The 25669-nt window shown below is 44.8% G+C and overlaps 1 protein-coding gene across 2 annotated transcripts in view; it reads left to right on the plus strand.

The window, feature by feature from the left end:
* The first annotated feature begins 3680 nt into the window (after positions 1-3680).
* The window catches only part of Cnnm1 (cyclin and CBS domain divalent metal cation transport mediator 1), a 57585-nt gene continuing 35596 nt past the window's right edge, over positions 3681-25669 (plus strand). Inside the window, exon 1 of one of the 2 annotated variants that reach the window (XM_076563137.1) lies at positions 3681-5344. In XM_076563137.1, coding sequence (XP_076419252.1) covers positions 3772-5344 — 1573 coding nt within the window. In that variant the 5' untranslated portion in view covers positions 3681-3771. The remainder of the gene's footprint in view (positions 5345-25669) is intronic. The other variant, XM_076563136.1, reaches the window with a different exon arrangement.

The raw sequence follows: 25669 nt of genomic DNA on the forward strand, positions 1-25669 counted from the left end.
CTTATCTAATATTTTGGGAAGAGTTTTTTTTTTTTTCCTACTGCTCCATTTTGCAAGGTGGAAGGAGCATCAGTATAGAGTTCCAGAAATGTCTTACTGGCCATTTACTCTACCCTGTAGAATGGGTGTAATTATTTCTACTTCACAGGGCTCTCATGTACATCTACATCTTGATGTGATGATCAAGTTCTTGGCCTAATAGAGGTGCAAGAACCCTTATGATAAGCTAGTGTCTTTGTGTTAGAAGTTTCTATTGAGAAGAAAAGAAATTTGCCGGGAGAGACATGAGAGATTTTAGTGAGGATGTGTAACTTTGGGATCACATAGAAAGCTTGGGGAAATAGTGCCCCCCTCCACAAAAAAAAAAAATAGAAATAAAAGAGTTTTTTAATTTGAAGAACTGGGAAAATATTTTGTCTTCTATTTCTTTTTAGACTATTTTGTTTTTTAAATTTCATATATGTGGACTGTATTTACATCATCCCCCGACTCTTTCCACCAACCCCTCCTATGGCCATCCCCACACCCAGCCTGCTTCCTCTCAAATCCATGACCTCTTTTTGTTTAGTTATTATTGTTACATACATAAACAAATAAACAGATAAATACAGCTTGCTGCATTTGTTTCATGTTGTGCATGTGTATATGTGTTTAGAGCTAATGGGTAGGGATTGGCTAACCTATCAGGGGGCTCATTCCTGGAGAATATTGATTCTTCTCTCCATAGCCATTGATGGTCTGGTGCTCTCCATCGAAGGGTGGGGCCTTGTGAGATTCCCCCCATGTACATTGGCATGACAGTTGACGTTGTCACGTTACAGGTCATATATCTTACAGTCTTTGCTTCTCCTCGTGTGTTCCTACCTGAGCATTAGTCAGGTGTAGGGGTTGTATTGTAGATGGGCACCCCATGCATTTTGACCTTTTTTTTTTTTACTACTTTTTAAACAACAAAAATGTACTAATACTCATAATAACAAAATCTGCTATCATGTGTTGAGGGCTTAGGCTATACCAAGTACGTTATCCCTTGTAGTCCTCATCATAATTGAAAAAACATGAGACTCCAATTGGGTTATTTTAAACAGTCCCATGATTAATGGTTAGTGGAGCCCAGTTAGAAGAGAGAAGTGCGGAGCTGGAGAGGTGGCTCAGCAGTTAAGAGCATTTATTGCTCTTGAAGAGGACCAGAGTTCAGTTCCCAGCACCCATAGGGAGCAGCTCACAACGGTCTATAACTCCAGATCCAGAAGATCTGACACTCTCTTCCCCTCTCCACCTACCCCACATGCATATACACAGATAGAATCATGCAGAATCTGAAAACACACGTGTGGGAGTGGAGTAGAATGGTGCTTATCAGTCCCTTCTAGGCTGACCTAGAAAGGGAGATACTGTTCAATGGCTACAAAGTGACAGCTAGATGGGAGGAATAAGCCTGGTGCTCCACCGTACAGCAAGTTGCTTACAGCTAACATACTGAACACCTGGAAATAGCTAAGAGAGGATTTTTAATGTTTTCATTTCTTCAAAGATATTTGAGGGGACAGGTGTCAATGACCTTAATGTGAGCATTCCATATCCATACCTGTGCCAGTTATACCCTATAAATAATTATAATTTGTCAATTGGAAATAAAACCAGAGCTGTAGCAGATTAGCTGTTTAGCACTCAAGAGGGCCTGAGTTTAATCCTCAGCATCAAAATAAATAATATAAAAATGAAACTTAAAAAAATGTAACTTCCAGAGGTGGAAAGATAACTCAGTTAGAAAAGCACTTGCCATGCAACATTCCCCAGAAACGCTGCCACCCCCCCCCAAAAAAAAGGAACCTGTTGGTATTTGCTTGGTATCCCAGTGCTGAGGAAATGGAGACAGGAGAATTCCAGGGGCATGCTGGCCAGCCAACCCCGCAGAATTAGGCAAGCCAATGAGAAACCTTGCCTCAAAAACAAACAAAAGGTGGATAGTGCATGCACACCCATACATATACACATGAGTACCCACATATATATGCATACACACACACACACACACACACACACACACACACAAAGTGACTTCAGAATAAACAATTATTTCATTAAATGTTGCACAGACCTATGGTAGAGTCACTTAAGGAATGAAAACTGCTAACAAATGTCCACAGCGCTCTGTTAGAATTGCCAAAAGGGGAAATAGTGCAATTATTCTTTAACCAGATGAACAAATTGTGACTTAGCCACATAATGAATTCTACTCATCTACAAATGGATTGGCTGTTGATAAATGCAATTTGGATGAATTTTAAGCATTCAGAGTAAGGAGTGCCAGCTTACTTGCTATTCATATGACATTCTGGAAAAGGAAACTACAGAGAAAAAAGAAGATGGTAGAACCACCCACTCCCCAGTACAGGTGGGGATGGGAGATGGGATCCAGGGCCTACTACATACTAGGCAAGCTAGCCACACCCCCAGTTCAAAGATGGAACTGTTTATTGTGATTGGCACATGAATGTGCAGCCATCCAAGTGTCTACAGCATTGCAGAGGGCACCCGTACAATCCTGGAATCCGGAGTTCAAGGTCTTTTTCAGCACTTCAATGAGTTTGGCCTGTGCTATGCGAGACCCAGTCTCAAAATGCAATGAAACATATAGCAATATAATAAAAAAAAAAGTGACATTTGCTACATACATTTAAGAAATGAGGCATAAAAATAAAGCAATACTAGCAGATGGTGGATACAAATAACATGAGCGATTCAGTGGAAAAACTTCCCAGATCTTGTTGGAAAAAGAGGAAGCTGTGTATCTTTACTATGGTGGTGGTGGTGGTTATGTAAGTTTAGATATGACAAAATGATATGAGTTTTACACCAATATCAGTTTCCTGCTTTGGATATAAACCGTGGAAGGAACTGAGTGAAAAGTAGAGGTACTTCTGTATATTATTTTTTGTAACTTCTTTTCATCTATACATCAAGACACTAATCCTGTTACTACATTTCTTGTTCATCATTCCCATTTGAAACCTGATACCAGAATACATGAGCATGTACATAAAATTTATTTATGAACATTTTTTAACAAAAGAGTGGTATATTACATCGTTTTGAACCATATATATACATTGGATCTTGCGCAATCTTTTCCTGGACGCATAGTACTCTATTCCATGATGGTCCCATAATGCATTTCAATTCATTGATGAACATTAGTATCTTAACACGGAGTTGAACTTAAATTTAATTTGGAAATTTTTACAATATGAAAGGCTAGCTAGAATTGAGGCCAAATTTTTTCACAGATTCCGGACCAGAATGTCTTTTAATTAGAAGGAAGAAGACAAGTGACGAAGTAGAAACGCTGGGAAATTTCCTGGGTCGAATGGGAAGCAGAGGGCCTGCAGTTCAGAATGACTGCCGGGTAGGAAGGGCAGGGAGCAGAATGGGGAGGGAGGTTGAAGGGGAGAAAAGGCCGATGTAGGAGGAGGCCAGGCTCCAAATCAAGCCTTCCCAGGGCTATGGCACAGATAGACTTAAGTGTGTCCACAGGCTAGGTAGGCACTGTGACAGTTCGTGCCCATCTCCAGCCTCCCGCCGGGCACCCCTCCCAGGCGGGTTCCGACCACCCCCATCCCCCCACACACACCCCCGCCTCCAGCCCACGCGCGCAAGGGGAGCACACGTGGTGACCTGCCTGGGGCCGGATTCCCGGCTCCAGCTCCTCCTCCCTCCAGCTCGCACTCGGCTTGCTGCAGTATCACGTGCAGCCGCGCCGGGTGCAGGATGGCGGCGGCGGCCGCGGCGGCAGCAGCGCTGGGTGTCAGGCTCCGGGACTGCTGCAGCCGGGGCGCCGTGCTCCTGCTCTTCTTCTCTCTGTCACCTCGGCCCCCGGCCGCTGCTGCCTGGCTTCTGGGTCTGCGGCCCGAAGACACTGCTGGAGGCCGTGTGTCCCTGGAGGGGGGCACCCTGCGTGCGGCCGAAGGCACCAGCTTCCTCCTGCGGGTCTACTTCCAGCCTGGGCCGGCGGTCTCCGCCGCGCCTGTGCCAGCACCTTCCCTGGCCCCGGGGGAGAACGGCACGGGCGACTGGGCCCCACGACTCGTGTTCATCGAGGAGCCCCCCGGTGCGAGCGGCGTGGCGCCCAGCGCGGTCCCCACGCGTCCCCCGGGACCGCAGCGCTGCCGCGAGCAGAGCGACTGGGCGTCGGACGTGGAGGTCCTGGGGCCCCTGCGCCCCGGGGGCGTGGCGGGCTCGGCCCTGGTCCAGGTGCGGGTGCGGGAGCTGCGTAAGGGCGAGGCGGAGCGCGGCGGCGCGGGCGGCGGCGGGAAGCTCTTTTCGCTGTGCGCCTGGGACGGGCGCGCTTGGCACCACCACGGCGCGGCCGGCGGCTTCCTGCTGCGCGTCCGCCCGCGGCTCTACGGCCCGGGTGGGGACCTGCTGCCGCCCGCGTGGCTGCGAGCGCTCGGGGCGCTCCTGCTGCTGGCCCTGTCCGCCCTGTTCAGCGGCCTGCGCCTGAGCCTGCTCTCGCTGGACCCGGTGGAGTTACGGGTGCTGCGGAACAGTGGCTCGGCCGCCGAGCAGGAGCAGGCGCGCCGCGTGCAGGCCGTGCGCGGCAGGGGGACCCATCTGCTCTGCACCCTGCTCCTGGGCCAAGCCGGGGCCAATGCCGCGCTGGCCGGCTGGCTGTACGCCTCGCTGCCGCCGGGCGTCGGGGGTCCGGGGGAGGACTACGGCGAGGCGGGGGTTCACTTCCCGTGGCTGCCCGCGCTCGTGTGCACCGGCGCCGTGTTCCTGGGAGCCGAGATCTGTCCCTACTCGGTGTGTTCGCGGCACGGGTTGGCCATCGCCTCGCACAGTGTGTGTCTGACCCGGCTCCTCATGGCTGCCGCCTTCCCGGTGTGCTACCCGCTGGGCCGCCTCCTGGACTGGGCGCTGCGCCAGGAGATCAGCACCTTCTACACGAGGGAGAAACTGCTGGAGACGCTGCGGGCCGCGGACCCTTACAGCGACCTGGTGAAGGAAGAGCTCAACATCATCCAGGGCGCCCTGGAGCTGCGCACCAAGGTGGTAGAGGAGGTGCTGACCCCCCTTGGGGACTGCTTCATGCTGCGCTCCGATGCTGTGCTTGACTTCGCCACTGTATCCGAGATCCTCCGCAGTGGCTACACTCGCATCCCAGTGTATGAGGGCGACCAGAGGCACAACATTGTGGACATTCTGTTCGTCAAAGACTTGGCCTTTGTGGACCCGGACGACTGTACCCCGCTGCTCACAGTCACCCGTTTCTACAACCGGCCCCTGCATTGCGTCTTCAATGATACCCGGCTGGACACGGTGCTGGAGGAGTTTAAGAAGGGTGAGCAGTGCTCTTTATCCCTCCCCAGCTCCTATCCCCCTTCAAAGATACTGCCTTTCATAACCACGGGAGGCTTCAGGTACCCAAAGCAATACCTCTGATCTACGGAGCCAGAAACTCCAAGAAGGCCTGCTGTTGGCTCTCTAGATCTCTCATGTTTCTCCTCTACCTTCCTTGCAGCTGGCTGAGCCCCAGGCCTCTTCCAGTCTACTTGGCTCACCAGCTAAACCATATTCCTCATTCATTCTCTCCCACCTGTAATTCTTTCTGCGGTCTACCAAGCGTCAGGTATTGTGAGAATGAGCCCAGGAGAGCCTTGCGAGTTTAATTGCATACCTCCCTACCCACTACAGGGTTCCCTCTACAGAATCCCATAGCCTTTGCCTCACACTCCTAGCGCTGGAAGCTCACCATTTCCAAAGAGAAGGAACTCCATTGCTGGACAGCTCCAGCTGCTGACAGTGTCTTCCATACGGGGAGCAGAAACACGGGTCTCCAGAGCCTCCCAGTTCTGCCCTTTGAGTGAGGTAGAATAAGCACCAGGTTCCTTCGACATTCTTCTCCACATTTGACTTACCAGCAGCCATTCATCTGACACACAAAATGGCCAGGTTAGGGATTCGGAGCTAGCTAAAACAGAGGAGTCTTTGTACTTCCAGAAGCTCTTGCTCCTCACGGTAGGGTAGGTGGGGACTTAAGGAAATATTTCTTCAGAGTGAAGGCCCCAGGAAACTTTCGCACAAATGAATGGGTTTCTTTCAACACCGTCCCCAGCTCCCCATCCCTCCTAACCTCAAGCAAGGTGCCATAGCAAGCTATATGACCATTGACTTCATGCACCGGGTTTGTCTTTGGATACTGCCTTCTGGGCCTGAGTGCAAATTCACTCAAGAAAATCAGCCTGGACACTTTAGAGTTGGCCATCTTGGCCTTGTGTTTGCCCTGCCCCCTTGTTAGCCAGATCTGGCCCAGAGATGCCCCTGGCTTTTGTTTTTAATCAAATCTACGTCCAGGGGTCACTCTTGAGAATATTCAAAACAGTCTCATGTTTCCCTGTCTCCCTCACAGTTGGCTGAGCCCAGGCCTCTTCCACTCTGGTTGCCATATTCTGATTCATTGTCTCCCAGTTGTGATTGTCGCCCTGCGCTGCCCCCCCCCCAGGCTTACCAAGGCTTAAGTTTCTGCTGAAAGCAATTCCAGTTGTTTGAGAAAATGTCTCATTATCATGTAGTGCCAGAAGACATGTAAGAAAATATTTTATCAATTCTCTGGTTATTTTATATAATATTATAATCATATTCACCATCATTCTTCCTCTTTACTCCTCCTGGATCCATCCCACCTCCCTACTCTCCCAACATCTTGCCCTCTTTTTCCTCATATCCACAGGAGTATGGTCAACCTACCAGGGGCTACACCCTGAAAGAATACTGATTCTTCCTGTCCCCCAAACCATCAACTGTCTATAGCTCCTCAGTTAAAGGTGGAGGACTTTTATGAACTCCCCGATCTAAGCTTAGGTATTGACTGGCTTGATCTTGCGCAGGTCTTGTGCAGGCAAGCACAGCTGCTGTGAGTTCATGGCTGCTGTGGTCCTCCCTGGCTCCCAGGTTTTACAATGCGTCTGCCCACCCCCGTTCTGTGAGGTCCATGGTCTTGAGGGCAGGTGATGTAGATGTTCCCATCTGTGGATGAGCCCTCCACCAACACTTATCCTCTCTGCTTTCACCAGTTGTAAGTTTCTGTATTAACCACCATCTACTGTACAAGGAAGCTTCTCTCACAAGGTCTGAGAGCTACGCTAATCTATGGGGAGAGATACAAATTTAGAAGGCAGTTTGGTACTGAGTCCACTTAGCAGAAGAATTGGTGGTAGGTTTCCTCTCCCTGACCAGAGCCTGTGAGCTCTCCAACCATGGCTTACAGATTTATAGTACCAGGCATGTTTCCTCCTGTGAAGCAGGCCTTGAATCCAATCAGAGAGCAGTGTGCTGCCCCCATAATATTCATGCCACTATTGTAGCCATGGGTTTATCTTGCCACAAGAAGTCATTGTTTTGGTTCACAGTGTTCACAGCTGGGTAAGACTGTTGACTTTTTTTTTCCTCCAGCAATCTACATAGCACCTTCCAATACTCTGGAAATAACCTGTAAGGAAGCCTCCTAGTCAGTACCATCTTGATTCCTCCGTGACTTGTGACCAAAGTATATGGTGTCTTCAGCAATAGGGTCCTACCATCAAATTCTAATGAGCAAACAGAGGGATGGCAATAACCGGCAGTGTTTGGGGGAGGTCTCCAGGAGAGCTCTGAACAAAGACTTGAGGGGCATTATCCCACTAGATGTACTGGAATTTTTAGTTCAGAAAATGTTTTTAAGGAGACTCTGTGATTTCTTTCATTCATCTCCTTAGTATCTATTGATACACAGTTTGGGGTAACAGTGGAGGCCTTCAGAAAGTTAACAGTTTGTGGAGTATATAAGGTTAATAAGAGCAGTCTTTAGGAGCAAACTTTGTGTTCCAGGAAACGTTCAAATAGTTGATATTGATTTAAAATGAATCCACATGCAGAATTTCCAAGTCTGGTCTGAAACAAGCTTGCTCATATTCTATTAATAGTCTATTATTAGGAAGATCATTAAAGAGAAGTAGGCCATGACAACAAGCATTAGGCCCACAAAGGTATTTCTGTGTCTTGTCAGAACTCTGCCACTTCCTTAGCATCCTTGAACCAAAGCACGAGTCTCACATGGAAGCACATTGGCAATGCAGAATTTCATGCCTTACTATAAATTTCCTGGATGGAAATCTGCATTTCTAACAAGTCCTTGGGTGACTTGAGTTTATATTAAAGTTGGAAAGGAATTAAACACCCTCAGAGAACCCTTATTAACAATGCTTGGTAGACCTACTTTGGGTGGGAGACAAGGAATCATTAACAAGAGGTTATATCAGGCTCTAAGCCATGGAACAGTGGCCAACTTGTATGACTTATGCTTGCACCACATGTTAGGAGAAGCAAGCCAAGTTAAACTGCTTTTCTTTATATTTAAAAATAACTTTTAAGCTAGTCTTTAATAGCTCTTCCATTTCCCTTACTTCTTCGAATCTCAAGTAACTTAACCATTTAAACAAATCCCTTAGGAGGTGAAAGAGGAAAATGATTATATTAATAGGAGCAACAGTTGCCATTAATTGAGTGACAATTCTGCCAGGCACCGCGCCAAGCCCTTTTTATATTCAGAACAGCCCTCCTGGGTAGGTATTATTAACTCCATTTTGTAGATGAAACTTCTAAAGCTTAGATCGATAGCGCGACTTACTCAACTTCCCATAGACGATAACTGAACTGTGATTGAACTAGGTCTGTAGATGCCCAGTGCCCATTTGTCTGACACCCTGACTCTGGCTACTCTGATCTTGTCCCTACAACCTGACATTTCTGCTGCCTAGAGTGGTGGTAAAAACTGGCCTTTTTTCCTGACTTACTGCCCATGGCTTTAGTCTCTTTGGGTTAGGGATGTGGCTTTAATAATTGTAATAACCACTAGCATATATAGTTCTACCTACCTTATCTGATTCTATGCTTGCAAGGACTGACCCTAAGACCCAAATGGTTATTCTTAGATCACCACTGAGCCTGTGTGACCCAAATTCAAATGTGGATCACATGACCCAAAGCTCTTAGTCTCTGTAGGAGAGTACCCCTGTACTTATCAGTTGCAAGTCTTTAGGGGCAGGGAAAAGGAAAATAGTCTTTCCAGTTGGCATGCTAGCTTCACAAAGGGAACGGTATTTATTCCCACAGGACTGAGTTCCTTGATGGCAGAGAATGAATCTTATCACTTTTCTCAGAACAAGCACAAAGACTGCCATGCAATTATAAGTAGGCATTCACTGAGTAAGTAATCATAGGTAAATTTCATATTTCTATGTTTGAGTGAAGGTGAGCCCTAAATACAAAATATGTGGAGTTGTTTACTGACCACTGCAAATGTCTCTTCTCTTCCTTCCAATAGAGACAGCATGGTCCCTCCAGTGTGCTAAGACAGAAACCTCTCCATTATTATCCATCCTTATCATATTAATCTTCATCTTGGTGTGTTCCTTGGGAGCTGCCCTACTCAAATACTATAGACTGGGGTGGCCTAAACAACAGAAATCCCTCTTCCCACTGTACTAGATGGTAGTCGTCCCAGCTCAAGGTTCTGGTTAGCACAGTTCCTGGTGCAGGCTCTCTTCCTGGCTTGCCTCTGTCTGCCTCTTTCTGGTCCCCACATGGCCTGCCTTAGTGCATGTGAAGAGAGAGCAAGAGAGCTCTGGTCTCTCGATAGGAAAATTCCGATTCTCAGTATTGCATACAGACTCTTGAACCTACATGATTTAATCCCACTATTTCTTCCACGTAGATTATTCATTGGTTTTATTCAACAAGCCATTACTTTGTGCCGAGGATGTAGACACAGTGGAGAACACTACCAGTGTGACTCCTTGTCTGTTTGGAGGCTGCAGGTCTGATAGAAGAGATGGACATTCAACAAACGAGTCTGAGACTCGGAGCAGAAGCATGGTGCTGATACTGGCTTGATACTGCTCTTGACCAAATTACTTTGCTATATCTGTCCTATTAGCTATGCAATGGTGATGATGATAGTATTCATTTATAAGGTTGTTGAGAATATTAAGACTGTTGCATTGTGGTGCTTATTTAGCACCTATCACAAGTGCTAAGTGGTAGCTGTGGTTAGCTACTACTCATTTGTGAAAATGTCTCCTAAGAAGTTACGCTTCCTCAAATCATTGTTTCCCTACAGCCTGTCCTCTCTAGTGTCACTAAAATTATCTCTGTTTTCATCCTCTGCCTAAAACCCTTCAACTGCCTCCACCATCCAAAGGGCACAGTCTAAGCAGAGATGGAGCCGTGGGTACCCTGGTGACCTGCTGTCTAACTACCTACACAGCCCCCAGCACACCCCAGTCTCGGCCGCAGCTTTAAGTGCCCATGGCCTTGAATTCCATAGCAGCACAATGCTGTGTCTTATCTGTCCCCTTCTCATACTGTATTAGAATATGATGGGCTGCATATGCATGTCCTGACTAGTCCAGTACCAACTCCCTCTTTAATACTCAGGGTAGGGGCCACCCTTTCTGGAATCATCTCTCGTAAACCTCAGTTGTATCCAAACTCATTGTTCTATATGCCTACGTGCGTGAGTGTGTGTGTGTGTGTGTGTGTGTGTGTGTGTGTGTGTGTGTGTGTGTGTGAAGGTGAAAGGACAAATTTGGGTATCATTCTTCGAGAACACTGTCCACCTTATTTTGAGGACAGTATCTCTCATTGGCCTGGAACTTGCCCATTCAGCTAGGCTAGCTAACCTGTGAGCCCTGGAGATTCATCTGCCTCTACCTCCCAGCCCTGGGATTACAAGTATGGGTTATGTGGGCCTAGCTATTTAAGTAGGTTCTTGGGGTAGAAATGAGGTCATCATGCCTACAAGGCAAGCATTTTACCAACTGAGCTGCCTCCCGGGCTCATCATATGTATTGTTAAATAAACAATATGAACTCAGAATCTTCCTGTGTCAACGTTCTGCATTCTGGGATTACAGGCATTCACCACCATGTCTGGCTTAGTACATTATAAATGATTTTGCAAAGCTGAATGTATGACTGAGGAGCTAAGCTATAATATACAATGTAATAGATGAGTTCTGCAGAGCTCTAGTAAATGAATCTTTAATTGTCTTTAACCTAATAGCTTTGGCCTATAGAGCAGGACATATTAAACTTTAAATAGTAGAGGAAAAATACTGCCTATATTGTTTTTCTGTCTCTTCAGGAACAACTGTTACAATTATCTTTAATATTCAAGACAAGGTGATGCATACCTGTAGTCACTCAGAAGTAGAGGCAGAAGGATCTCAAGTTCTAGGCCAATCTAGATTACACAGACCAGGTATATGAATTACAATATCTATTCCCAGAAGCCTAATGCCAAGAATAATATTCCATTTCTCTTTGCAAGCTAGAAAGCAGGCTAACTCATTTTTCACCATGACTTCCAGTGACATTACAATTTATGAGTAAAAACCTATACAAAAGCCATTGAGATAAAATGCTGTAATAGAAATGTAAAGATACAATGGGAACATGGAAGACAAAGCAACTGATTAAATAGTATATTTTACTTTCATAAAAATTGTACTGAAGTTTATAGAAAAAATAGACATAAAACAATAAAAAACAGGCTGGGCGTTGGTGGCACACGCCTTTAATCCCAGCACTCGGGAGGCAGAGCCAGGCGGATCTCTGTGAGTTCGAGGCCAGCCTGGGCTACCAAGTGAGCTCCAGGAAAGGCACAAAGCTACACAAAGAAACCCTGTCTCGAAAAACAAAACAAAACAAAACAAAAAAAAAAAAAAAAAAAAACAGAAATGTGAAAACATCTAAAAAGAATCCCATTATCATGAAATAACTTTTTAAAGGTTTATTTTCTCTCTCTCTCTCTGTGTGTGTGTGTGTGTGTGTGTGTGTGTGTGTGTGTGTGTGTGTGTGTGTGTATGTGTGTATGTGTTTCCCTGCTTGTCTGGATATGTACCGTGTGTGTAAGTGAGGTCAGAAGAGGGTGTCAGACACCCTGGAACTGGAAGTACAGGCAGTTATTAGCAACCCAATATGGGCGCTGGGTCTTCCTTCAAGGAATCTTTGCCTAAAGTATTTCCAACCATCAAGGAAATGACCCTGCCCTACTTGTAGATTGTAATCTTGTCACCGATGAATAATTGAAAAGTCAGTGTTTTACCTCATACCCCAAATTCTGATATGAGATAATTCAGTAGGAAAAAAATATCATTCCATTGGTTAATTCTATAGAAGCCTGTCAAAACATTAATGCCTCAATCGGTTACACTGAGTTACAATATTGAAGTGCACTGGTAAAATTAAATGTAAGATGTTAGTAAATGTGTAGGCATTGCTAAATAATTAGTGAGATTTAGGATGAGCTGTGAATCTTTGAATCACCGGACCAAACAGTAGACAAATCAGAGTCTGTCACACACAGGGAGAAAATAAAGAGAAAAAGAAAGAGGAAAATAACTATATAAGATGACAGAATTGTAGGTCTATTTTTCTGTCTTAATATTTTTCAGTGTGGTCATTGTAATGTTTTTCTGCAATATTCTCCCTGCCCATGCTATCCCCCAACCCAGTCTGGCAAAGGAAATAGATAACATGATCAGAGCCCAAAGGAGCATTAAAAAAACCTGAGTGGAATTCTAATTCCTAGTGCTTTCTTTTTTTAGATTTAGCCTGCCTTTCCAGGCCACGCCAGCTTTCGTTGTCAGGCTTCTTTTTATCTAATCTAAATCCCACAGGCTGCAGTTAAATTCGATTTCTTCTTTTTATCATCTCTCTTGGGTTCTCTCTTATTTGAAAGATACTGTGTATTACTGTAGCTCACCTCAGTTCCATGTTTTAGACCCCCAGATGTATGTGGCCCTGCTTCTAGCATCTTTCAAGCCTTTGGTTTCTAAGAGGAGGTTCTGCATGCTCTTGTGGTATCCTCCTAAACTGGTTTGCCTCTAGGCATACTCTGCGGAACCAGGAATCTTCAGTCCTCTCATTTTCTGGTCCGTGTTCCTTATCAAACTGAGAATCTTTCCCATTCTTTCCTGCCTACCCTCCATGTATTGGTGGGGCTTTGTTCTGTATGGGGATATAGTAACCAGGTAAACATCATTGTGGGTTCTTGGGGCTTGTAGTTAAACAGAGAGAACAACACTGGCTGACAAACTATTACAAAACAAAGGTATGCGTCGGGTGACCTCAGCTGTTTTGTGGGTAAGAGCAGATGCCTTACTCCCTAAATATTTAAACTGAACTCTAGAGGATGGGAAGAAATTTCTCCAAGCAAGAGGTCCCCAGAAGATGGAAGCAAATGTGCAAAAGGGGAAGGGAATAGCAATGTCCAAGGTTCCCTCTGGGTTGTGTGCCACTCATTAGGGGAACCAGCCTTCCCTCTGCCTGCCTGTGACTGTCAAGGCTAGGCAGCTCAGTTCAGTACCATTCCCCACAGCACTGGGGCCATGACAGACAGACATGGATGTAACTGTGGAAGCACAAAGCAAGGAAGGGTCTTGGTACAAAGGGTGGTGAGAGGCAGCCTGGGGCACAGGCCAGGACATCTGTGGGTGAAAGGGGAAAGGAGCAATACGTCCTAGGGCGATCTGAGAAAATTTCTCTGAGGAAGTACAATTTTAACTTGGCCTTGAAAGAACTGTGATCAGCGATTATGAAAGAAAAAGGCATTCCAGCTGAAGCAGGAGTCTGAGCTAGGAAAAGAAAGGCAGAACAGAGTTGACAATACATCTTAATGCTGCTAAAGCAATTCTCATAAGCCTGAATCTCTTCTACCAAAATGGGAAACTAGAAAGAATGAAGTATTTTTCAAACATAATTTTATTCCTCAAGAATGCCAAAACAGCATGTTTTATCATTTTGCTGGTGGTAGTTCTAAAATCACTTGTACTCACTCTTGCCTTAACTAAGGATCCTAAATATAACTCCATCTTTTTCTTGATGACGCAGGATCATGGTCATGAGAATGTAGTTATTTTATGCTGCATTATAACCAGCTCTCTGTCTCCTCCTCATAGTTTTCTCTGTCCTCTAGATGTCAGCTGTGAGTCCATCTCAGGCAACTCCTGCCCCATCATGCTTCTGGCAGGACCACTCTTGTTCTGTTCATCATCACCCAGCTTCTGTTCAGCTGATAACCCAAGTAAACGTGTGTGTTATCAAGCCACCGGCCTCCAATGCAGCAAGCTTTAGTAAATGCTGGTTAAACAAGTGATAGATTAGACGTTGACTGTGAGCCTCAGATTCAGGTTGATGGAGAGACCTGAGATGGTCCCTTCCGGCGCCAGATTCCAAGCTACGCCGCGTCAGACCTCCAGATAATGAGTCCTTACTCCGCTATTTCTGCACTGTTGTTAGCAAGCCAAACTGCCAACTGGCTTTGCTTCTAGTGACTAACAACTGTTTTTTCATGCCCTGGTGATGCTGGTTACCATGGTACTCTGGATGACACCGTTGGCTTTTTTATAATTGCCTTTTAGTAGCTCAAGAGATTTGTGTGTATGTGTGATAAAGGTGCTGATTATTCTTATTTCTCTAAAACAAGATGGCAACTTCACAGTGTGGCTGCAGTTCCTTGTTATTTTTAACCAGAAAAGAAAAAAAAAAAGAGTTTTATTTCTTCAAGTCAGTGTGGCTGTTGTAGGATTAGTGGGGAATATTGTTGTGTTCTCTTTCAGATTTGTTAGAAGGTGGATGACTGTTTAGAAATGATAAGAACCACATAGCCTGTAACACAGTAGCTCTTCCTTATCTCGTTCCTGTGGGGTGCTCCATTATTAAGATAAAAACATTAGGAGTTCAGAGCTCTTAGTTACACAGAGGCTGTAATTGTTGGTACAATTAAATTTCTGAGGTCAGTAAGAAGTTTCAGCATTTCAAGGTGCTTGCTACCAAACCTAATGACCTGAGTTCCATCCCGAGGCTCCACACGGTGGAGGGTGAAAACCAATTCCTGCCCGTTCTTAGACTTTTACACCAGCGTGTGCACCGTGGCACATGCACACCCATGCCCGCCCCCCCAGTCAAAGCAATCAATAAAAAACATTCTTAAACATATTCTCATCAAAAAGAGGCACCCTGTAAAATCAAACTGATCTTGCCAGGCAGTGGTGGCGCACGCCTTTAATCCCAGCACTCGGGAAGCAGAGGCAGGTGGATCTCTGAGTTCGAGGCCAGCCTGGGCTACAGAGTGAGTTCCAGGAAAGACGCAAAGCTACACAGAGAAATCCGTCTCAAAAAAAAAAAAAAAAAAATCAAACTGATCTTGTAGCCTGAGATTATTTACACAGTATAAAATTTCAGAAAAAGACCTTTGGTCCCAACTTTTAATTATTTTGAGGTTTTTGTTTTTGGTTTTTGGTTTTTGTTTTGTTTTGTTTTTTGTTTTTTGTTTTTTGAGACTGGGTTTCATTGTGTTGTCCAGATTGACCTTGAACTCCAAATCTCCCTGCTTCAGCCTCCTAAGTGCTGGATTTACAGGCATGCACCACCATGCCTCCCCAACCTTTAAGACAGCAAAAACTGTAGCCTTGAAAGAAAAATAATAAAAATAGCAATGGTAATCCCTCATAGTTGCAAAGCTTTTACCTTTGTAAAAATCTTTTCAAAACAGAAACCCATTTTTACTCACTATGACTATGATGTCAGCATTTGTTTGAAATCCCCATTATGTATATGAGGCACACGGTCCCAGACAACCAAGTGTCTAGGGTGAGGGTCAGGCCTAGGGTTAGTTTGGGCCAGTTTATCTCATACTCAAATGTGTGGGAAAAACCACCGAGGGGTCTTAGTGAAATGCAGATTCTACCTCTGAGGACTAGGGTGGGGCCTAAGCTTCTGGAACTTGAAACAAGTCTCTTAAGTACTGCCAGCCTTCTGAGCCAAGGACCACACATTGAGAGGCAAGTGTCAAGAACAGTAGTCCTCAAACTTCTGGGTGTGTAAGAATCTTCTTCAGAGTTCATTCTTTTAGATTGCTGGGCCCTCCCCTCCCCCGCCCCGAGATCCTGATTCTGTGCGTCCGAAGTGGGGGTCCCAGAACAAGTACAGGTAATGGTCAGGCTGTTGCTCTAAGGAACGTTGACGGTGGTAGCAAGTCACAGAGTGCTGTCTGCCAAACGCTTTGGGGATGAAAGAGCTTAGCGGAAGCCTCTGCGTTTTACAAGGTGAAGGTCATGAGTGCAGCAGAAACCATTAAATGATTTCTGCTTTCCTATTTCTGCTCTCTATTACCAAGCAATATGCCCTCCTCCTGGCTTCTGTTTTCACCTTACCAAAGTGCTGTGGCTATTTTTGAAACAATGAGGAATCGAATCAATTATTGGCTGTTTTCTCACGGCAGAGGAAGTATGCTAACAGGGTCCACAAAAGCTCTCTTGAGGGCCAAGCCTAAACCATCTGTAGCAGAGCACCATAATGCACATATTGGGGGCTCTATCTCGGACCCCAGATTAGGCACAAACCCCTCCCAAACATCTGTTTTCACAGAGAGATCCTTTATTAAGTGGAGAAGAAACGTTTAAGTGGCTGCTTTCTGACTCAGGCAGAAAAATAGCAGCCAATGACCTTGTAGAGGTAATTTTTGTTTGTTTTGTTTTTGTTTTTCGAGACAGGGTTTCTCTGTGTAGCTTTGGTACCTTTCCTGGAACTCACTCTGTAGCCCAGGCTGGCCTCGAACTCATAGAGATCCACCTGCCTCTGCCTCCCGAGTGCTGGGATTAAAGGCATGCACCACCACCACCTGGCTTTTTTTTTTTTCTTTTTAATGTGCATTGCTGTGCATTGGTGTTTGGCCTGCATGTACGTCTGTGTGAGGATGTCAGATCCCCTGGAACTGGAGTTACAGACAGTTGTGAGCTGCCATGTGTGGTTGCTGGGAATTGAACCCAGGTCTTCTGAAAGAGCAGCCAGTACTCTTGAGCTACCAGGGCTCTTAACAGCTGAGCCACCTCTCCAGCCCCATAGGTGTAGTTTTTAAGAAGAGAAAGGGAGGAGGTCTGTGTTAGAATGGGATAGGATGTGGTGGTATATTTTGATTCAGCATATGAATTAGGTGAACCAAAAGGGGGCTTTTGATTGCTGGGCCTTGATAGCTGGGCCTTGGTAGTCGGCCTCAGGAGGAGGAAGTGGCCAAATAAGGGACCAGACCTTGGTGGCTAGCTTTAGGAATATAATCTAACAGTTTTTAACAAGGCAAGGAGAATTGGGGCCTGCCAGAGCCACAGGCTCCAATGGGCTAGTGTCCCTTCAAGTTCAAACCCTTGACATATGTTAACTTTTTGCTTTCCAGCTTCAGCAGTACTGAAAGACTGGGGCAGGATCAGTCTTTGCTGGCATTGAGGAAGCTGTCTTGTGCATCACAGGATACTTAGCCTCATCTTGGTTTCTGCTCACTAAATTATAACCTCAGGTTGTAACAGCCAGCTTGTCTCCAGGCTTTGCCAATTGTGACCTGGGGGATAGGGGGTGTGCAGAATTGCCCCCAGTTGATAACCAGTCTTTAAACGTACTGTCTCAATATGTAGTTGACCGTCGAAGGGATCTGCCTTGTACTTTGGATGTTGTACTGCAACGCCAGGTGATTGTAGATCTGTATACAAAGAATTGCCAATACCCAGCATTCGGAACACAGCTTGAGTTTCTAGGGCAACAAGAAAACAAACAAAAACTAGTTGACTTACAGTAGTGGGGAACTTAACCTCAGGCATAACAAGAGCCCAAGAGGGGGACCCCTCAAACCTGCCTCAGGTGACTGGTGTAAAAGCCACAGAAGATGTCTTCCTAAGCCCAGCATTTACACCGCTCACTACTTTCTGCTCTGTGTCAACAAAAATATTGCAACTGCCCCATGTCGTGTAAGAGAATGCATCGTGTCGCTTATGACTGCAGCCGTCCTTTGTTTCAGAAAGTTCTTCTCTTTCCTGTGCGACTCAGCATCTTAAAGCAGATGTACTGAAAGGGATGACTGACAGTTTGCTAGACATCTCGGCATCTACCTCCCTTCTTCATAGGGGTCAGACAGATAACTAGAGTGACACAAATCCCCCCCCTAAATTGGTGTTTTAGCCTGTATTAAAATAACCTATCAAGTGTATTGAACCACAGATCACTGCAGCAAAGCCCAGGGATTCTAATTCAGGGGGTCTGGGGCAGTACCTGATAACTGGTGTGTCCAGCTCGTTCAGTAACACTGATGCTGTTGGTCCAGAAACCAAACTGAACGTGGTTTCTCTAAACAAAATAATAGTTTTCAACTTTGGGCAAGCAGGGATCCCCCGGGGAACATTTGGAGCATTGATGTCATGGTCTTTGTGTGGGGGCAGCATTGGAGCTAGGATATCTGGGTGTGGGGTCCTATGTGTAGAGTATGTTTAAAGCTCTTGGAGTAATTCTAATGCAGAGCCAGTCACGAAAGCCACTGAGTTAGGTGAAAAGGTTCAAAGCATTGGGAGCGAAGGGGTCTTACCTGTGGTACTATTTAATAGAGAGAATACATCACCGTAAGTCCCACTTAATCCTAGAGAAGTGTGATTTAAGCTCCTTTAGCTTCATTAAGGTTCACTACTCCAACTTCAACAACAACACCCTGGTGCTGTGTTCCAAGTCAGGGTCAAACTGTAGGTGCATATTCTTACTTTGTGTCTCATTAGGATGTGGGCAGCATTGAATCCAGAGATTGTAAATGAGAAAGAGGAAGAAGGATGCAGGGCAACAGACCTCTAGGTGGATAAAGAAAGCCAGAGCTTCTAGAAATCAAGGAAAGAGAAGTGCTGGTGAGCCACGCCATCAGGATAGGGATAGGCTTCTGTAGTATCTAGACACCAGGTTCAAACCACACCCCAGAGAGTGTGCGGTTACCAATTTAGAAGTAGGTTACCAGTGAACCTGGAATACAATGTACATTTTACAATTCAGAAACAGATAAAGACTTTGTTTTAAGAAAGTTAAGGCAGTCTATTGGAGAAGCAGACAGATCTCTGTGAGTTAGAGGCCAGTCTGGTCTACAGAGTGAGTGCCAAGGCAACAAGGCCTACATAATGAGATCCTATCTCACAATGGATGGATGGATAGATAGATACAGAAGAGAGAGAGAGAATAGAGGAGGAGAAAACATTGGCAGGGCTGGGAAGACGGCTCAGGTGGTAAAGTTCTTGCCACACAAGCATGAGGACCTGAATTTGGATCTCCATCACCCACGTGAGAAGCTGTGTGTGTCTGTGGCAGAGAGAAGAGGATTCCTGAGGGTGGCCAGCTAGTCTTACTAAATTGGTGAATTCCAGGTTCAATGAAAGACCTTGTCTCAAAAGAATAAAGTGGACAAGAATAGAGGAAGACACTCATTATGACCTCTGGCCTCCACGTGCATGAATACACACACACACACACACACACACACACACACACACACACACATGGGAGAACATGAATTAGCATAAAACCCACTGTTTCTTTCCCTTTCAGCTCAGCCTAGAGGTTTTCCATCCACGTCACAATTGTCTGCTCTAGGGTCATGGAAACATGCCTCCAGTGTAGTGACTAGCCTTGGCGCTTTCTGTGTAAAGGATTACCCTTGCCTCTGATGTATCGCAAGAAGATACAGTATGCCCATGGCCTTAACCGACTTAAAGATTGCGACGTTGGCTATTTTTAGAGTTGGAAGGGGTAACTGTGCCAGGCCCCATTGCTTTGAACATGCCAAGGGTGTGCAGAGCAGATCTATCAGCTAGTGTGCCCCTCCACAGCTGCAGCTCGGCATGGCTTTGCTTTTCTGCACATGTTGTCTTGTTAGCAGTCATGATTCTGAAAGAACACTGCCTGCCCTAGGAATATGGCCACCACGTGAGAGGGGGACTATATAATGAAAGTTGAAAGGGGAGCTAACTTGTTAAAGAATATACATAGGACACATGTGTCTTAGTGGGCTCGAAAGCAAGCTGGAGCCTATAAAGTCATTTTTCACTCGCTTGTTAGGAAATTCATGAAGATCTTCAAGAGCATCTCACCCATTCTAAGGCTCTTCTTCTAGAAAGCCCCCTGACAAACTGGAAAGTTCTATACAATTGTAATCATCATTAACCTAAATTGTCTGACAGATATCCCACTGTTCTACAAAGTCAGGGACAAACTGAAGGCCTAGGTTTGCAGTGGTGTGAAGACAGTGGATAGTTCTGCTAGTCTATAGAGGGGTTCAGCAGAAGAAGTCATAGTCTGAATTCATGGGATCTCATGGGGAAGCAGGAGAGGGAAGTAGGCAAATGTAAGCCACTCTTCCAAATACAGCATAGACCCACTGGAGGAAAAATAATGAGGCTGAAGACCAACATTTGCTGAGAAAAAAAAAAAAGGACACATTAGGCTATTGGAGCCCTTCCTCCAGCTTGCCCCAGTCTGTGAGCTTTAAGCACTCTTTAGTTATCTCTGACAGCCAGTGAGACCTCTGCTAACAGAAATGACCCTCCTAAGAGCCAGCTTTACCACTGTTTGTTTTCAGACTCTTCCCCTGCCATCTGTGACCAAGACCATGTCCCTGTTCATCAGAAGAGAAGAAATGGCACCCCCTCCTGCCTCTAGTCTCCGATGGCCTTGTTTATGTCCACTTTTGGTCCCCACATCCATGACACTGAATGACAAAATGCTGTCACCAGCACTCAGCAGCACACTTCCCCGGTGCAAACCATGATTGCCCTTTCATTTCCATACATCCCTTAGGAAGCCGCTTCTGCCTCACACCTTCATGTGGATGGAGCTTTAAGCCTTACTGACTTCCTGTTCTTTCAACCATGAGTTATTGAAGCTTTTTATTCAGTTGGCTTTCTTCAAAAGAAATTGTCATAGAGATATAATTCACATATCATAAAATTCACTCCTTTAAATGTATAATTTACGTTTTTAGTATACCCACAGAATTATCGCTTCCATCTAACTCCAGAACAATTCCTCATCCCAGAAAGAAATCCTGAACTCAGTAGCAAGTTCAAGTTTCTTCTTTCCACCATTTCTTGCAACCACTGTTCTATTTTCTTCCTCTGTAGATGTGCCTATTTTGGGAAATTTCTCATGACTGGAATCATATTGAAAGTAGCCCTTTGTGCCTGGCGTCTTAGGCTTACCATGTTTTCAAGGCTCATTTATTTATAGCATTACTTTATTCTTTTTTGTGGCCAAACAATATTCCATTGTATAGATTTACCACATTTTACTTGTTTAGAAATGTGGGTTGTTAATACTTTGGGGCTGTCATTAATAATGTTGGCCATACATTTTCATTTGTGTAGGAGTGGAATTGCTGGACCATGTGGTAATTTATGTTTAACATTTTGAAGAACCTCCAGAGCACACAGCACTGATAGAGGATCCCTGATTTCCTTATCCTCTCCAACACTTGTGATTTGTTTCTCTTATTGCCATCCTAGTAGGCATGTAATGATATTTCATTCCCATTTGATTTGAATTTCCCTAATGACTATGATGGGTGTTCAGCATTTTTTTCACATGTTTATTGATCAATCATATATCTTCCTTCGAGAAGCACCTATTCAAACCATTTGTAATTTTAACTGAGTTGTCTTTTCATAAGATGTAATATTTCTTAATATATCTCAGAGACAGGTCATTGTAAAATGATGTGTATCCAATGCCTGGCACCTAGAGTGTATGTGACAAATAGTGGCTTCTGTAGTAGTAGTAGTAGTAATAGTAGTAGTAGTAGTAATGATAACCGTTGTCCTAAGTGTAAATGAGAAATAATCATAGGGCATTATGGCAGGAAGGAAAAGGGTGGGTAACTTTTCCATATCTACAGACTGACTTCACATGAGACCACCTACAACACTCCCTTCTGGGCCTAGGAAAAAGGGGGAATGCAGGGATAGGGCTCTGAAAGGCCAACTTCTGTAAGAGAGGTGTGTTTACGCATGGACGCAGCTGGTTGTCTCCCTGTTGTAGAGGCTCCAAACAGGGTTTTATGATTGTCATCCCCTGTCTCCTACTCCAGTCTGTCCCTAAGGAAGGCTGCTTCCTTCATTTGTGTGTCGATTTCTATGGCTGTGGAGGGAAATTTTTACCATTTTATTAGTGTATATTAATTGTTCAAAATGATGGGCTTCATTGTAACTTTTTATAAATACACATTACATACACAATCATATCCACAACTCTGAAGGGTATCTCAGAGGATGGCTATAAAATGTTTCTAATGGTTTACATAGGTATCTTGAATAGCATGTAAGCAAACCTTAAAATTTCTTCATGATCCTCTGATTGACCTCACAAGGTATAGAACCTTTTTTAAAAAATATCTTCGTCAGGGTGGGTCTGCAGATCTTCCTGTGTGTGAATACCATGGCGTGTGCGCAGAGGTCAGAGGACAACTTTGGGTGTCCATAATGTAGAAGTTGTTTATAGAACAGTAAACTCTATTTATTTAATTCTAGCCTATGAACCAACCCCATCAACTGTGGAAGGTGTGGCTGTGTTGTGTGCATTCTCAGCCCCACGGCACAAAAGACACCCAGTTATAGAAAACAGTTTTAAGAAACCAGTTTTCCTGGGTTTCCCGTGATGCTGGCCATTTGTTTTGTCTCCTGCCAGCACATGTTAGTAGAAAAGTGAGAACAGGTGCCATAAGTTTAAGAAAAATGTGTTGGAAGGGTTTTTTTTTTTTAATTAATCTTTAAATTGTACACATTCTAACAACTGGCATAATCTAATTTAAGCTACAAAACACTCCGTCCAGTTGCGGAGGATACAGTAGTTTCACAGGATGACATTTTGGAGCACTGAGGCAGGGTTGAACTCTTAAGCCTGTAGTATACCATCAGAAATGAAAGGTTCTCGGTAACATCTGTCACACCAGCTTTGTGTTTTTCTTTGGTCTCCAGCCTAGTTCAGTTCCTCAGATATTTATTTAGAGGTAAAGGAACCTGTTTAAAGATGTGACCCTTTGTCCTGAAAGAGCTCACCCTCTGAGAAAGTTACACTAATGTAGAACACACGAGTCACCAGTTACAAGAAGCAGGAAGCTGCAATCGGTTCAAAGGCTTCAGAACCCAAGGCAGACGGAGATGCATTCTGATTCAGAATGGGGTCAGTCTGGGATGGCTTCTCCTGAAGCTGTAACCTGAAGGACTGACAGAGATGGGGTAGGGGAAGGCCACAATGGTGAGCTCTTAGGAAGGGTACTGGGCAGAAACTTAGGAAGTGGGGCTTGTCTGAAATGCCCAGAGGATATACTGCTGACGGCATATAACAAAGCAGATCGAGTGTTGGGAAGAGCCTCGATGTACAGTCTTGATTTTACCAAATGAATTGAGTTCGGACTCAATTCGGTCAGCACTGTTGGTTCCTGTATGTCACCTGTATTCATCACTCTTCCTGTTCCTGTGACTGAATAGCTGACAGGAGCAGCTTAAAGAAAGGAGGGTTCCCTTTGGCTCACAGTTCCGGGGTACACATGTGTCCACCATGGAGGGGAATCATGGCCACAGGAGCTTAATGCACTTGGCCACATTGGATCCTCAGTTGGGAGCAGAAAGTGCTAAATGCTGGTGCTCAGCTCCCTTTCACTATTTTAGTTAGTAACTAGAGTGGGTCTTCCCATCTCTAAGAAACTATCTAGATAATCTCTCACAGACGTACCCAAAGGCTTGTGTTCCAGGCGATTCTAGACCCTGCCAGGTTGACAATCAATGTTAACCATTGCATGGGGAGTTCTTGAACTTGACTTGGCATAGTTAGAAGTGTAGAAGTAGGTTAAAGGTACAAATACCACCTATGGATTCAATTCCATTTAAAATCCCAAGGAGTGTCTGTGTGATGGTTAATAGTGGTGATGGTTAATCCCAATTGCCTGCTGATGAATTTTGGAATTACCTGGGAGCTGGGCCTTGGTTACCTGTGAAGGTTTATCTTGATTGGGTTGATGGGAGTGGGCATACTCACCTATGGGTGTCACCATTCCCCAGGCTGGGATCCTGACCTGTATAGGGGGAAAGTGAGCTGGATGCATCAGGCATCTTTCTTTGGTTCCTGACCAAGGATGCAGTGATCCTCAAGGTCCCAATGCTGTTATGTCCCCATCTTGATGGGCTGGAACCTCAAACTGTGAGGGGAAACAAACCCTTTTTCCCTTAAGTTGTTTTTTGTCTGGTATTTTATCATAGCCAACAGGAAAATTAAATAATAGCTAATTATGCTTCTGGAAAACTGGCTGCCTCTTTTTATTCTTGAGTGATACTTTTAAGAATAAACCAGCAAAAGCTGCTTTGGGGTCTTTTTTAAGGCCAGTTCATCTGAGTCACTACCTCAGATTTTCTCCTTATAAATGTCCTGTAGCTAACAAAAAAAAAAAAAAAAAGAACCACTCGGATCTGCATTTTAGAAACAGGAAATGTGTCTGTATTATAAAAAGAGACAGACTGACATGAAGGAGGGCTGTTAGAAAATACTTCAGCCAGGCCTAGCGGCAAAGGCCCATAATCCCAGCTTCTCAGAGGCAGGAACATCACAAGTTCAAGACCAGCCTGGGTAACTTGGTAAGACCTTGTCTTAAAACAAACTTCTTTTTAAAATATGGAGTTTGAACCTCCAAAAGATAGCTGACCCCCATGTTCATTGCAGCATCATTTAAGTAGCCAAGATGTGGAAACAATAGAGAACAAGTAAGTAAATAAAGACTGTCTCTCTCTCTCTCTCTCTCTCTCTCTCTCTCTCTCTCTCTCTCTCTCTCTCTCACACACACACACACACACACACACACACACACACACACACATACACACACAGCACAAAAAAGTTTACATTCAAAATAGGCCTCTGACTTGTCCATGAAGATGATGTCCAGGGAAAATACTATGCACTATTCTTACGCATCTTTTTAACATGAGCTAAACTTCTAAGATTAAGTCAACCCCTGCAAAACTTAGAAAGTAGCTACAACACACCATTGTTGTCATCCTAACAAACAAGCCAGGAAAGTTGCAAAATGATAGTCGCTGTGTTTTCAGTTCACCTGAGAACTGAAGACACAGGAAAGGGAAATAGAAATTATGGGGAGGGAGAAGCAGGGCAGGGAAATAGGTGGAGTAGGAAGATTACATACGAACTGCGTGTGTACAAATGGATTTCCTGTTAGCATGCCCTCGGGACTCAATAACACCATGTTTTCATTGTATCAGGTATTGTAAATAATAAAAAAAATATATGTCTAACCTCAAAATAATGGGGCTTGGGGATAGAGCTCAGCAATAGAGTGCTCGCCTAGCACATGTGAACCCCTAGGTCCAATTCTATCGGGAGAAGAGGGAAGGGAAGGCCTCGGGTCAGGACTGAAGCCAGCTACTCGGCTGCAGTCCAGCTCTGCCGCTTTGAGGCTGTGCAACTTGAGGCCAATCGCTAACCCAACTTGTACCTCAGTTCTTAGCAAAGTGAGTGTGATGCTGCTATTCACCTCAGGGCTCTTTTGAGGATTAAATGATTTGACATGTGTCAAGTGTTCCATATCATGTCTGGCATGTAGTAAGAGCTCAATAAATGTTAGCAGCTGTTAAGTTGTTAGGCAATATAAAAACAAAACACCTGCAATGTTCGGCTGTTCATCTCTGTGACAGGCTCCTGGTATAAACAAAGAAGGATTTATTTAGTTCATGGTTTCATCCTGTCCCTGTAGGGAGGCATGGTGGCTGGGA

Source organism: Peromyscus maniculatus, chromosome 1, assembly GCF_049852395.1.
Source record: "Peromyscus maniculatus bairdii isolate BWxNUB_F1_BW_parent chromosome 1, HU_Pman_BW_mat_3.1, whole genome shotgun sequence".
Lineage (NCBI taxonomy): Eukaryota > Metazoa > Chordata > Mammalia > Rodentia > Cricetidae > Peromyscus > Peromyscus maniculatus.